This window comes from Thunnus maccoyii, chromosome 8 (assembly GCF_910596095.1).
Source record: "Thunnus maccoyii chromosome 8, fThuMac1.1, whole genome shotgun sequence".
Lineage (NCBI taxonomy): Eukaryota > Metazoa > Chordata > Actinopteri > Scombriformes > Scombridae > Thunnus > Thunnus maccoyii.
Genome location: NC_056540.1, coordinates 8,535,429 through 8,550,047, shown reverse-complemented (window position 1 = coordinate 8,550,047; position 14,619 = coordinate 8,535,429). Strand labels below are relative to the sequence as shown.

The 14,619-nt window shown below is 39.5% G+C and overlaps 1 protein-coding gene across 2 annotated transcripts in view; it reads left to right on the top strand.

Annotated features, from left to right (window-relative positions):
• The window catches only part of nrg2b (neuregulin 2b), a 70,068-nt gene that overhangs the window by 44,936 nt on the left and 10,513 nt on the right, over positions 1-14,619 (top strand). For both annotated transcript variants that reach the window (XM_042419342.1, XM_042419341.1), the window contains exons 5-6: positions 7,207-7,265; positions 13,699-13,801. In XM_042419342.1, the coding sequence (XP_042275276.1) occupies positions 7,207-7,265; positions 13,699-13,801 (162 nt within the window). The remainder of the gene's footprint in view (positions 1-7,206; positions 7,266-13,698; positions 13,802-14,619) is intronic.

Here is a 14,619-nt window from a genome sequence, read left to right as displayed (position 1 = left end):
TGGCTCCAACAACACCTCCTTTGTCCAATTTTAGTTTGATGTTCTCCAAAAGGTTTGCTGTCTGAATGGTTGGAGTGGAACGGTTGGTGCAGTGTGTAAGGGCTACAGTTGAGATTAGTGGTCAACTGTTCAGCAACACATTTCTCTGCGATTTTGGAGATGACGGGTAAGATGCTGATAGGCCTGTAATTGCTCACATCAGTCGGGTCACGATGGCTGACTCCAGTACATCAGAAACTTCCCTTCTTTAATAGAGGTATTCTTTTTTTTTGTTGCTGGGCACTTTACGAAGGAAGGAGTAAACCTCCTGGAGCTCTTTAGAAAAGACTCTTTGGCATGATAGCTAACTGGTAGCATACTGACGGTTCTGTGAGAAAGAGCTGCAAGTGTCATAGGCTAGCAACAGCCTTGACAACGACACATTGATTGATTGACACACACAGAGACAAATCAGTGTTGAATTCAGATGCGTGGTGCTTTGTTAATGTTTTTATATTGGATTAGGTAATTATGAGTGGGACAGAGTTTTTAAATGTCATGTTGGGAGGTACATTCCTGCGCTGAGTGTTTGAATGCGCACCCAGAGACTTCCACCGACTGAGCTGGCTAACTTCCAGTTAGCTCTCTACTAACTTGAACGGGGATAAAAGAATTGAATTGTGCGGCTCTTCTAGACTTTCCGAATTTTATCAGACGTAATGGATTCAATTCTGATAGTGAAAGGAGTAATTTCGTGGGGGTTGTGTGGTGCGCAAAACAGTTTATCCACAGTTTTACAGCCACGGCAGTAGCGACGGAGTAGGCTACAACATAGCCTATGACGTAAGCATGTGTCAACAGTGTTTTCATAATTGCTCTCACTGCCAGAAGGGGGAGACAAAAGTCCCACACTCCAGATTTGATAGTTATGCCCCACAACACCAAGGCAAAATCCTTGTACGTGCAAACCTATTTGGCAATAAACCTGTTTCTGACTCTGGTGACTGTTGTTGGTCAGTCTGTTGGTACGTAACCATGAGACGCTTTGAATACTGAGGGCAGCCAGTAAAGCAAAGAGGACAGAGGAGTTCTAGAGGAGGTGAAGAGAGGCTTAAATAGTTCAAAAATGTACTGTGATATGATTGGTTATTATTTTTATTATTATTTTTATGTACACTTTAATGCTTTATTTGGAAGGTCCCAAGTTAATATTCATCTTGGTATCAACATCCATCCATTACATCAATGTTAGCATATCTTTAATACACTTGTTTACTGTGATGTTAAAGTAATATTCAACCGTATGCTCGTTACCTCACCACAGCATTGCCAACCCTTAACACCCAACATTACCTATCTGTAACACTCAGTTGATGATACTATGTTGAATATTACCTTTAGTGTAATGTTAATACAACTTGCATACATTAATGATAGAATGCCTTCAAAGTATACATAGGATTGTGCAAATTTAGCCTTTATTTGTAAAGAGAGACTTTTCTAGCTGGTTCAAGGAATTGAACCACCAACAAAGAACCTAATACTGGACATAAAGAACATAATGTTGCATTATATTGCATTTTTTCGAGATAGAATTTGTATCGAAACACTTCAAACCATTATCTGTTGACAAATAAGCACATAGCATTTTTTTTACTGAGGCACAATCACAAGTGAATATGATATTTGCATATTTAGTGCATTTTGCATCTGTTCTGAAGTAGTCTCCCCCTGATGCTGCTAAACACTGGAGTACAGAGCTGTAATTTTGTCATTCCTTCTTCATCACTTCTCCTGCAACAATTACAACATACTGATGTCAGGGAATCATACTTATCCTGCTCTTTACCTTTGGTATAAAAGTGTCTGTGATTGTGCAGCTGACACTTGATGTTGATGTGCTTTCAGTCCAAACATGTTTAGCAAGTGCTCAGTAAGACATAGACAGCCTGGCCCTGACAGCATATATCTTCTTCCCCTTTCATCCAAATATATTTTTCTTCTCTTTCTCCTCCTCCTTTTCTGTGTGACTGTTTGTGTCACCATGTTTTTTGTTGTCCCAGTAGAGGAGGAGACAGGATAAGCTGCTTGACAAACTAATGGTCACATTCATGGCAATTTGAATCTGAAATGTAGAAGCAGTGATGTGGTAACTATTTCTGCATTGATGCAGGCCAGGAGCGGCTAAAAGAGTTTGTTGCTCATGCTAACTATCCAGTTCTTCTTCTTATGTTGATTGAAATAATCTGTAAATATAAAATGCATCACTTCCTGTGAGTGGGAGGATTTTTGCCCAGGAAGGAACTACCAGACTGGTAGGTGTTTAGAACAACAACTGCAAAACCTCTTCATGATCTGGATATCGGATGAATCACTGTTGTTTTATACCAACTAATTACAGAGAAAAACAGAACATGTCACAAATTACAATTAAAGCAAAAAACAATTAGCATCATTACCACCATACCACAGCTGGAAGAAAATAAATGCAGATTTTAATAATAGGTCGATATTGCCAAACATATTGTAATAGACTCATCTTACACTAGCGTAGTAGAGGTGAAAAATAACATCAAAAACAGCTGTAAGCTCAGTGCAGTTTTTAAATTTGAACTGCATTTGCCACCAAGCTTTGTATTAACCTAAACTGTTGTTTTCAACTTATTGAAATGTATGCTTTCCTGCTTGGAGGTTTTAATCCTTCAGTTCCAACTTGCCATACATGCTGGGTCATTTTGTAGAGGTGTATCAAACGCTTCCCCTGACAGTGTGGATTACAGATGGCGTGTATAGTCGTGCATGTTCAAGAGCTTTGTTGTTATGCTTCCTGTACGATTGGTTGTATCTGCTAGAAATCCATGCTTAGATCCTTTGGTGTCTGTTCCAGATTTCTTTGTTTCTTCATTTCCCTCTGTCTCTCTCTGTCTCTCTCTCTCTTTCAGTATATCTATCCTTTGCTTCCCCCTTTCACTCACGCTCTCTCTCTGCCTTTCTCTCTATCTCTCATCTGATAAACCTTCCGGTCATTGCTGAAGGATAAATCAGGAATTTTTTTTTTTTACATGGTGCTGACAAGCAGAAAACTTTGTTCGAGAGGGTGCATATAGACATTACGAGCTGCGTATAGAGCAATTTCGGGGTACAAAATGTGCAAAGTGCAGGACTGCACAACCGTCTGTGTATGATTGTGCTACATACGATCATACTGCATATTTAAAGAGGCTACAGCGAGCTAGCAAGGAACCAGCAGACTAGCCAGCAGTTTCCAGAGAGTTACTGTAGCTTCTTCTCGCTTTGTCATCCTTTGTTGGCCTGTCTGTTTGAGCCAGTGGATAACAGGATGTAAATAAGACTGCTGTCTGTCGACTGTCTGTGCTGTCTGTTCACTTCAGAGATATATGGACCCCCACTCATACCCATGACACAACTCTGCACAACGGCTGCAAACCAGTGCACTGCACAGTACTGGCAGGCACTGATAATTGTTAATATCCTTAAATTTGAGGTGATACTTGCTAAACTCTTTTGTGCCAACCATGGAAACATATAATCTCCTCCTCCCTGAAGGGGAAAGTAATGCTGTGCTGCAAAATGGAGTCTGTAGGTGAAAGTGGAGGACAGCACATACAGAAAGGCACCCTGCTAAAACGTGGAGGTTAAATTGGACATACGAGCTGTTGGCAGGTTAGCGCTTGCTGTGTCTTGCTTACTGAATGTACCTTTCAGTCTATGTTGTAGTTTTCACTGTAGCATTTGAGATAGTTCTTATTAATCTGTGGTTTAGATATCATGTAAACTTTGTTGGTAAACTACAGTCTGTCAGCCACCAGAGCACATTAGCCCCTGTATTCCCAGCTATAGATTGAAAATGCCAAATTTCCCCTCATGGATCAATAAAGTTCATTTAATCTAATCTAATCTACAAATACCACGAGTTCAGGCTAGTATTGATGTCAGAACATAATGTCCATGGCTGCTGGCTGCTGTTTTTTTTTCTTTTAAATTTGATGACCCTTTGTATAATGAATGTAACAAAATGAATCACAGGCTTTGCTTTCATTCAGACGATTGGAACAAAAGGTGTGCTGGCTTTTTTCCCCTGTGCTCGTTCTCATGGCTGAAAGAACAGTGCAGTCGGGAAAAAAAGGGAAAGCAAGCATGGGCAGATAAAGGGTGGAGAGAGGAGGGGAAATGAGAAGCAAAAGAGAGAGAGAGAGAGAAAAAAAGATATACAGTAAAAGCTCTGTCGGCATAGGGCTGCTTCTGCTCCGAGTGTCTCCCACCTCTCTCTCTCTCTCTGCTCTATTTATAACTCTATGGGAAATTGCTGAGTGGGCTCTTCCGAGGGTTTTTGCTGTAATTGATTCAAAATGCAAGTTGTCTCTTTAGTGGTGAGAAAGAGGAGAAAAGGATACCCAGTCAGTTTTATGGACAGTATATGCATGAGGGTAAGATGAAGGTCTTTGCATTTTAAACTGGATGTATGTTGACCAGATTCTAAATCACTGTAATAAATACAGTGCGGTTATTACTCTGGGTGGCTGAAATTGCCATAGAGCTGCTGTTATGCTATAATGACTGTAATGAGGCCACACCCTTAATATCATAAAACTGTGGTTTATCAGTTGTAGTGATTTGTGTACAATGTGCATTACACTTTAATCAGATTTACTATAACATACATACTTTTCATTTGACTGCAGAAAAATGTGATTTACTATCAATTATAGCAATAAAAAGATGATATCAATTATGGCTGGGTAAAAGCCATGACACCCATTATAACACACTATTCAAGACATCTGAGGATCTTAAGCACTCTTTCAGAAAGATTACTTTTCTCAAGGACATCATTTGAAATGAGGTCATGTGTTGTCTTGATAAGAATGAATAGACTAGAAAAGAATGGAAGTATCAATACTTTGCATCAAAAATACCAATATTGTGGACTATGTATGTGTTATGTATATCAATTTTCTAGTTACTGTGATGCAGTGAAGAACCTGCTTGTTAGTTACAGTGTTGTGAGTTTGATGGCTGATGCCAGAATATGAATCATATTCAGCCCGTGGTATCGCTGACAGCTCACCACCCATCCAGAAACAAAACTCCACATTGCGCAGCTGCATGTAAACTGTTGCTGTTATTTATGCCCAAGAAATACCAAAACCTATTCCAAACATTTTCATACTCACACATTGTGGAGGGCTTTCTGTGTGTGCGTGTGTGTGAGCGTACGTGCGCTCTTGTATATCTGTCCTTGTGAAAACAAGTTAAATATGAGAGTTTTCCATTTTTGCATTTGTCAGAAGGTTGTTTTGGCAGGTCCTCATGTTTAAAAGCTTAGTATAGGGGGTTTGGGGTATATTTTGTGATGGGTTACCAGGTTTTCATATGAAACACACACACACACACAGCATTACACAGAGCCAGAATATTGTTTTCCATGGAGAATGCAGCTGCAGTCTGCTAAACTGCTGCATGTCTAAACAGGGCATACTGCATATACTGTATATCCTGCTGGGTTTTGCATCCCACATTTCTGCTTCATTAAAATTTGACCTCAAAATACAGTGACCTCTGTAAAGCACATCCAGCAACGTTCTGAATACCTGTGTGTTGTTAAAGCAATAACCGCAGCTATACCTCTACACTGCAACATGTTGGTAAAGTCAAAACTATAGCAGGAAATGTCCAGATGGTCAGTTATACAGCATTGTTGTTCACATATTCAACATATTCTGACTCAAAAGAAACCTGACAGCAGCATCTAGTTGAGTGATGCTGTTTGCACGTTAATAATAATAATAATAATTTAGTACATTGCTCATGTCAAGTATTTTAAAGCTGCAATAAAGCTGCTCTAATCAATATTTCCATATTAACAATGGATCAGTGTGATGTGAAAAGGGGTCGCTCATAGTGATGAACACACAGAGAATGATCACCTGACTGCAGCTCCCCTCCGATCTATGGACTGTTTTAGTGTCTTTCAGCTCATTGTTTTAGTTTTCGAGCACACACACAGCTGTTTCCAGTGAAAAAGCTCTGATAAACCAACTGTAAGCTACATGACCATCACCAAACAACAGAGAGATAAAGTTAGCAACTAGCTGGTGAACGTAGTGGAACATTTAGCAGCTAAGAAAACAAAACAGAGCTCAAAGGAGAGCGAATATTTGCCAGGTGGCCAGAATCATGACTCCTAATGAATGCTGTTTTGCTTCTTCTCTGTTGGATGTGTAAATAGGCAACAACTAGCTAGCATGTGAGCCATATTAACTTAATAAGTTGATATTATATTGATGTTGTGTTTAGAGCTTGTTCAGCTGCTCCCAAGTGACCAAAATGAATCAATTGATGCAGGTTGAAACATTTTTTTAACTCACAGAAACACAATCCTACCGATCTTTGTACATGGCTTAACAAATCCAGGCTAACATGTTAACCAGTTAAAATGATCTTGTTAACTGTCATTCAACTCAGTTGGATTGACTTGTATCTTGGGTAATGCATTTGCAGTATTAACAAGAACTAAATACGCTCATTCAAATGTAAACTGCTCACCCAGCATATACCAAAAATATAAGCAAAAAGTGCTCTAAAAGGTTTTTTAGAGATATTAAATCTTTATAGTTTTAACATTTTTAGTACAAAGAGTAATAATTGGCCTACAGTTTTATAATGAACATCAAAATACTGGATGTCAATTATAAATCAGTGTTCTTCAGTGTTTTGGGGAGGGGTTAAGAGATGTATGCAGTAAATGAGAGTCTTACCATCTAAAATAAGGCAATTGTTGGTGTGTATGTTTGTGCGTCTGTGCTTGTGCACATCTGTGTTTGCGTGTGTAAGGGGTTGGAGGCTTTATGAGTGCAAGTTTGACCCCCTCCTACTTCCTGCACCACCATCACATGACCTCCATGACTGTGATGATGTCTTAACTGTAGCAGTGATGTCATATTGATGGCGGTGATGTCACGGTATGCGGGTCATCTCTCTCTCTCTGTACTTGGTGGATTGTGCTGTTTCTAATCCCTCATTCTCTCTGCTCTCTTATGTCTCCTTCCTTCCCTTCCTCTCTCGTCCCCTCTTTTCTATCTCTGTCTTTGTGTATTTCTCCTCCTCTCTTTCCTCCTGTTTTATTCCCTCTCTTCCCTCTGTGTCCTTAACCCCACCCCCCATCCCCCCTTTCCCCCCCTCTGTGTCTTGTTTTCCCTCCATCAGGTGTCCCAATGACTATACGGGGGACCGCTGTCAAAACTCCGTCATGGCCGGTTTCTACAGTATGTCCATTTGCTCTTGTCTGTCTCCTTCCCACTGAGATGCTGCATGCTACATCGGAGGGGTTGGATGGAGGGAGCGCTGTGTGTGTGTGTGTGTGAATGTGTGTTTGAAAACCTGCTGTTATGTTTCATGTAAGATAATGTGTGTGTATGCGAGTGTGTGTTTGCATGTGTCCACCCCTTCCTCTCCCTGTCTCCCCTGGTTCCTCTGTGGTGCTCCTCTGGTCAAAAGAAACAACCAATCTATTTATTTTTTTACACATAAGATATTTTTCACACTAATTGATCTACTTGAAATTATTTTACAGTGCATTACATACTGGATACTTGACCCAGAAACCAGAATTAACAACAATAAGCACCAATGTTTTCCATTGTGTCTGACATTTTAGACGTCTAGGAAATTTCTCACATTATATTTTTGTCACAGCTTGATCCAGAGAAGTGCCCATACAGAAACAGAGGAGACAGAGAATGAACACAATAAGCAATACAGGAAGTTGAAGTTGTTTGCTTTTATTGGAACACTGTCACTTTTCTCTGTAGATGGTCCATTGGTGCTGCTTAGTTTAAACATCTGAAAGCGAACAAGGCAAAACTACCTGTGTAGAAAACATTAAATATGAGGCTGTATGTCCTTAGTCTTTGCTGTGCCCTTTCAAACAAAGAGAAAAATGTTTTATTGATTTAAATCACCAGTTTGTGGAGTAGGAGCAGGACTGACAATTGAACTCTTTAGATGGAGAACAATATAAGTCCTTCTGACATTATTTTGAACAGCCGCCAGTCATTACTGGAAGCTACATTATGTCCAAAATCCAAATAATTTGACAAGTGAATGAGAGTAAGATTGAGAATTAGAATATGTTCAACACATCAAAATAAAGTCAGGTAATGAGATTTGAAAATATCGCCCATAGTTATTTACCTGAGGGCCAGTTCCTTTGTGATACTGATGCCCGTATAAGTTGAATTTATATTTTGAATTTAGATTTGAGTCACTTTTAAACTGAGGGATCAGGGTAAAGCCTAATGTTGGGAATGTGATAACGTGTTGTTTTCACTCTGAGCATCCATGGGTCATCTGATGAATTATCTCATTATGGCATGTGGCTAAAAATGCTGCTTGAAATGTTTTAGGGTTGACTTCTTTATGTTGAGAAATGGTGTCACATGTTTTGCTTCTCATCACAGTGGTATTGAATTAAAGAAATAGTTTGATCTTTTGGGAATATTCACTTTCTTGATGAGAGAAGATCGATACCACCCTCATGTCTGCGCTCCAAATATGAAGCTGGAGTCAGGAGATGGTTAGCTTTGCATAAACAAGGAGAAACAGTTTCTTAGTGTTTCCACATCACACTTGTTTAAGTTGCATACTGGACCGTGATTGGGTCCAAACTAGTTGTGATGTCACAAATCATGCTTGTATGTAAACACCTTAAATTCCAATTTTTGGTGAACACAGAGACATTTTCTGTCTTTAGCAGATGAATTTGAAAACAGCCTTCTAGTTACATCATTCTGCACAGTGAAGCTCAAACATTGCAGTCAGATAACAATAAGAAAACACATTTATGAGTGGAGAGGGACTTTAAGTGTAAAAAGCAGACTTTTTCAAAACTTTGGACAGAGCCAGGCTAGCTGTTCCCCCTTGTCTTTGTGCTAAGCTAAGCTAACCATCATCTGACTCTGGCTTCATATTTAGCGCGCAGACATGAGTGGTATCGGCTAGAGAGGAAATAATTAAATTTCCCGAAATGTCAAACTATTCCTTTAAATCATTGGGATACAAAGGGGTCATGTTTTGTGGCTCTCCTGTGATTGCATGATCAGTGACACTGGATCACATGTGTATTGGAACCAATGCATCACATGACACGTACATAAAAATTAAGAACCATACAGGAGAGTCAATGAGTCCTGTAGATTTGGCCTTGCTACTTTTATCTCCATCTGACATGTGTGTTACTTTCCCAGCAATCACAGGGAGATACATTAGCAAATACAACACCCTCTTCTTCTTGTTTCCAGGGGTTAAATATTGTTGCAATGTTGTCTTGCTTTGCTGTTTCTCTGTTGTGAAAGTTTTGACACTGAATAATGTGATTTTTTTTAAAAACTGAGAGCAGGTTTACATCATGAAATATCATTACTAAATGGAATGTCTTGCTTATTTTTTGACCCCATCATCAAGCCTTGTCTACATGCTGAAATCTGTCTGTGTGACATTGTGCTTTTATTTTGCATTGTGGTGCTCTTTCAGTCAGTCGAAGGAAACACCTTCTTCTGCTTTAAGTCCGTGTTGATTTGTTACTGCCTGCTTTTCTAGTGCTGCGAACATAAAGCACTGTCAAAAATGTAGAGCAGTTAAGGTTAGGGTGGACAGGAGATTGGCTGACTTTTTGTATGAGCGTCTCTCTTTACGGCCAGTAATGCATGCAAAGCTGAGATGATTTCTCTGTAAATCATATGAAAGGTTATAATAGCTTCACGCAGCAGTAGTGGGATAAAGTGCTATACAAGAGGTACGCTGTAATCAATACAAAGGCACACAATTGACATTAGTCAAACGAGTTACAGCACCCACCCCCATTTGCTGTGCCAGCCTCATCGACTGTACTGTGTTTTTATGTTGGAGAGTAACTCACTGCTTTTTATCTTTTGTTTTTCTTGTTTTTTTTCCCTTTTGTCTTGTTTTTGTTTTGTTTTTGTATTTCTGTCCGATGTTGTTTACTCCAGAAATGAGGTCTAGTAAATATAGCAGTAAGTGATGTGGCTTCTTGTCTTGCTGTCTTTGTCCGTCTGTCTCTGTCTCTGCATGCCTTTTCCTGCCTGCTGGCTTCTCTTTCCTTCTGCCTTTGGTTCATTTTCTCCCTTCACTTTTGATTTCCGTTTGGTTAAGTTCTTTTTTTTTTTTCTTTTTTTTTCTGTCATTTCTGGGGGTCACAGAGCTGAGGCTGTCTGAGTTGTCTGTCTGTTACTGGACTGTACACATGTCAATCGCTATGACTGACAGAGATTCAACAGCATTAATTAACTTACATCCTGGTTCAAGCATATGCAGGACATGAAAATAATATACAGCAGATCTGCTCCAAAGTGGACATTACACCTGACCCTATCTGTCTCTTTCCTTTTACCACGACAACTTTCTGTGCTGGCAGAGCTTCTCAGAATTGAATTTATGGGTATGGAACATTATTATTCATTTTGCTGTGCTTAAAGGGTTTGCCAAGATCCTCTCACAGTCACACATTATTGTGCCATCTTCTTTCTAAAACCAACAACTGGGTCTCTCTCAACCTGTCCCTCTTTTTTTTTCCTGCCCACTAACCTGGTTTGAAGACATGTAACCTTCCCTTCTCTGCATGCACTCTTCTCACAATCTGCCAAATTTGGAAAAGTAGACATTAGAGAAAGAGACAAATTAATTGGAAAGGATACATTAAAGGAAAAAATAAAGTACAGAGGTGAATTAAAACACAATGTAATAGGCCTTGATACAAATCTGAGTTGTGTTTATCTGGACACCATATCAGAGTAAAAGCTACCTCCTTGTCCAAAAATCAGAGAATATTTCACATCAACAGTAAATACAAGTATCAGGCTCGTCCTCTGGGCTTTGGCAATGTGCATATTGGCTTCAGCAGCCTGTCGAATAAAAACATGCAAGCTGCAAGTACTTTTGCAAAGCGTTGCCAAAAGCCAGCAAAAGGCCTGACCACATAGTCTGTCCTTATTATTCTGCCCTTGATTGACTCAGTGACAGAGTCGAGAGCTCACCTGTCCTAAATCAGGATTGCTGTTGGCTCCACTGTGCCAGCGAGCTCGCCTTCCCATTTCCCTTCGCCTCTCTGTATCAGTACCCTGTGACACACACACAATGCCGGGCCAAGGCTCTCGTAGGCTTGTCAATCCCTACAGAGGCCCTTTATTTAGAAACTCTCCCCCTCCCTCGCCCCCCCCCCTTCCCTCCCCTTCAGTGGCGTGTCTAGAGCTTTTTGAGGGAGGGGAGAGGGGGAAAGCTGAGGTGATGAATTAGGTAAAAGGGACAATTTCTGATTCACCTGCTCCTATTCCCAACCAATCAGATTGCAGAAATCTTATCAATAAATTCAGCTTTCTGATGTGTTCTATCATATTTTCAACCAAGTTTAGCCCATAAGAACCACAGCTAGATACATAGAAAGATAGTTTAAAGATAGATAGGTGCCACTGCGGACAGTTTTGGCTCAAACTGAAAGGAAACATTGAAACATTTGTGTTTCAGACAGGAAATGACATTGAAAAGCTATTATTATCCTGCAGGGACTTCAATTTGGCTGTGACTAACAATCCAAGGGCTTTTATAATCCAGTTTTTGTTGATGGGAGGGGGGGACAAAGTGAGGCCAGTTTTTAGTTTCTGGGGACCAGTGTGTCCCGGGCCTGTGTCCTGGACACGCCCCTGCCCCCCCCCCCCCCAGCCCCTTCTACATGTCTACATGTTTCCCCTTGCTACTCCTTCCTCACCACTTTGCTTTTTCGCCTTTTAATCTCTCCCTCTTCCCCTCATGTTCTGTTGTGTTTGTCGCTCCCTCTGTCATTGTGTCGTTGCGCTTGCCGTTCTGACACAGAGTGTTATGCCACAGCAGGCCCAGAAATATGAATAAACCTAGATATACCAAGATTGGGTAGTATTCACTGTACCATCACCACAAACCTGTGAGAGCTTAATGTACTGAAGTGTAATGTGATCCAAATTTGTCAGAGATGTACTCAACAGGAAGTCCTTGCTATGACATAAGAGGGCTGTAACCAGCTCGACCCTGTCACCAACAAAGGCTTTAAAGTTGCGTCACAAATTTCCCAGAAATGTTGTGTGGAGAATTTAATGTGAGCAAACAGCAAAATGTTAAACAAAGGATAAAGGCTACTCAAAAATTATATCATGATGTAATTATAGGTTAGCTGTGTAACAAGGAAAAGTTTATTGTTTTTGATGGTCAATGATACAGTAGCTAATCTGTAGCCAAACAGACATTTTTTATTACATAAGATTAATGGTGAATTCTGGAACAACAGTTACACGTTATGGTCATTTTATGACAACTATCTCCAACAACACAAAAATAATGAATACCATGATACCATGGATACTAAAACACTGTTTCCACTTGTTTTTCAAGCAAATAACTTAGCTAATGGTTACATTCGTACAGGTGTAACAACTTTGATTTCAGTTAAAGTTCAAGGACAGGAAACTTCAGTAACATTAGGATTAGATTGTGATTTCTCAAATATTATTTAACTACTCAACAAACAAGAGGTCAGGATTAATGATGGGGTTGCACTGATTAGAGCAATGCTTCATTTTACAAAGAAGTAAAACTTTAATTTTATTTATACATCCCAAAATCATGAATCCCAAATTTGCCTTAAAGTGCTTTACAATCTGTGCAGCCAACAACACTGTCTACCCTGAGACAAACTCCACAAAAAACTTCTTTTAGCTGAGAATGAAAGGAAAAAACTTTAAGAAGAGGGATCCCTCTTCCAGTAGAAGTTAACCGGTTAAATCCTGTTAATAAAAAAAGCCAAGTCCCACCATTAAAAATGTAGCTGTTTGTACTGTAGTCCTTGTTACCAAAATCAGTGGACCTCCAGGCCTGAGAGCCGTATATAGGATTATATATATTGAACTTGTTAGCATGGCAAAAAAAATTCCAGATTTTAGATAAAATTTACTTTAAATGATTGCAGAAATGTATAAAAAGTAAAATATAGATAGTTGCAGCATATTTATTCCTCTAAGAATAATATCAAAACTACACCCTTTTATTCTGTTTTTTCTTTAATGTTATAACACAGTTAAGGAGAGCTTTGTGGATACCAAACGTTTAATCTTACCCCTCGGCCATTGTGGTGTTAACACTTTGAACAAACAATGCTTTTTTTTGTTTTTCATTGTGAGGACAATTTTTGTTTTTATTCCATTCATACAGGCATGCATTCAGATCCCCTCCAGTACCATCTGTGGCATTACATCCCCATGGCCATTGTAATACACTTGTATAGGGACAGCAGGAAGATTATGTCAGGCTGTAGACATTGTTTGCTTTTCATCATAATATTTACGATATTGTAGATTTACTCCTCTGTTGTAGTAGCACTGTTTGACTGTAGTACAGTTAAAACTGAAAGTCATGTGACATGATAGAGTTGTTTTACAGACAGCACAGGGGATAGGATGGCAGCAGATAATACTGATAAAACAGTTTCTGTAGTTATCATCAATGGAGTAGCGCTCATGCTGTGTGTGTGTGTGTGTGTCTGTGTGTGTGTGTGTATGTCTTGTGTGTCTGATTTGTATTTGTCTGTCTGCGATGCATGAATGTGTGTGTGCACGTGACCATGTGTGCATCTGTATGTGCATGTGTTTCCATCCACAGAGGCTGAGGAGCTCTACCAGAGGCGTGTGCTGACGATCACAGGCATCTGCGTGGCGTTGTTGGTGGTTGGCATCGTTTGTGTGGTGGCCTACTGCAAAACCAAGTATGTGTCTTTAAAGGAAAGATAAACGACTCCTCATTTATGAAAGGCTCTAAACATTCAAAGTAACCCACTGTAAGAAAAAAATAGTAATGAGCTGCTTATTCTCATGCTGTAGAGCAGTGGTGGTAGAAGGTGTCAGATCCTTTTCTTCAGGAAAAAACTAAAAATACTCCACGTTTCCACATCACACTTGTGTAAGTTGAATATTGGACTATGATTGGCTTCCTAACCAGTTGTGATGTCAGAAATCATGCTCGTAGGCTCGCCCCTTAAAATTGGACTTTCAATAAGCACTTTCAGCAGATGATTGTGAAAACATCCTTTTAGTGTCAAACTCTGCACATACATCATTCTGCACAGTGAAGCTCAGACATCCAACTGAAGGAACAAGAAGAAAGACACATTTTTGAGTGGAGGAGGACTTTAAGTAAAAGTACAGAAGTATTATGAGTGAAATGTACTAGTACTAGTATCAGAAGAAAAATACTCCCTGTGTCTGATATATTATTGTATATGACTTTATTATATGATTATTAGATTGTAAAAGATGAACCAGTGTGTACGTAGCATTTTACTATCGAGGTGAAGCTAGTTTTAACTATTTCATGCACAGTTAGGTAATTAAGTCCAGTGGTTCCCAACCTAGGGGTCATACCCCCTCCAAAGAGTCACCAGATAAATCTGAGGGGTCATGAGATGATTAATGGGGTAGGGAAAGAAGAAAAGACTACATTCTGTGACAAAAATGTATGTTCATTTTTTTGGACCACATTTTAATCTTTGCTTTTTTGTAAAATATTTGATAATTTGACCTCTTT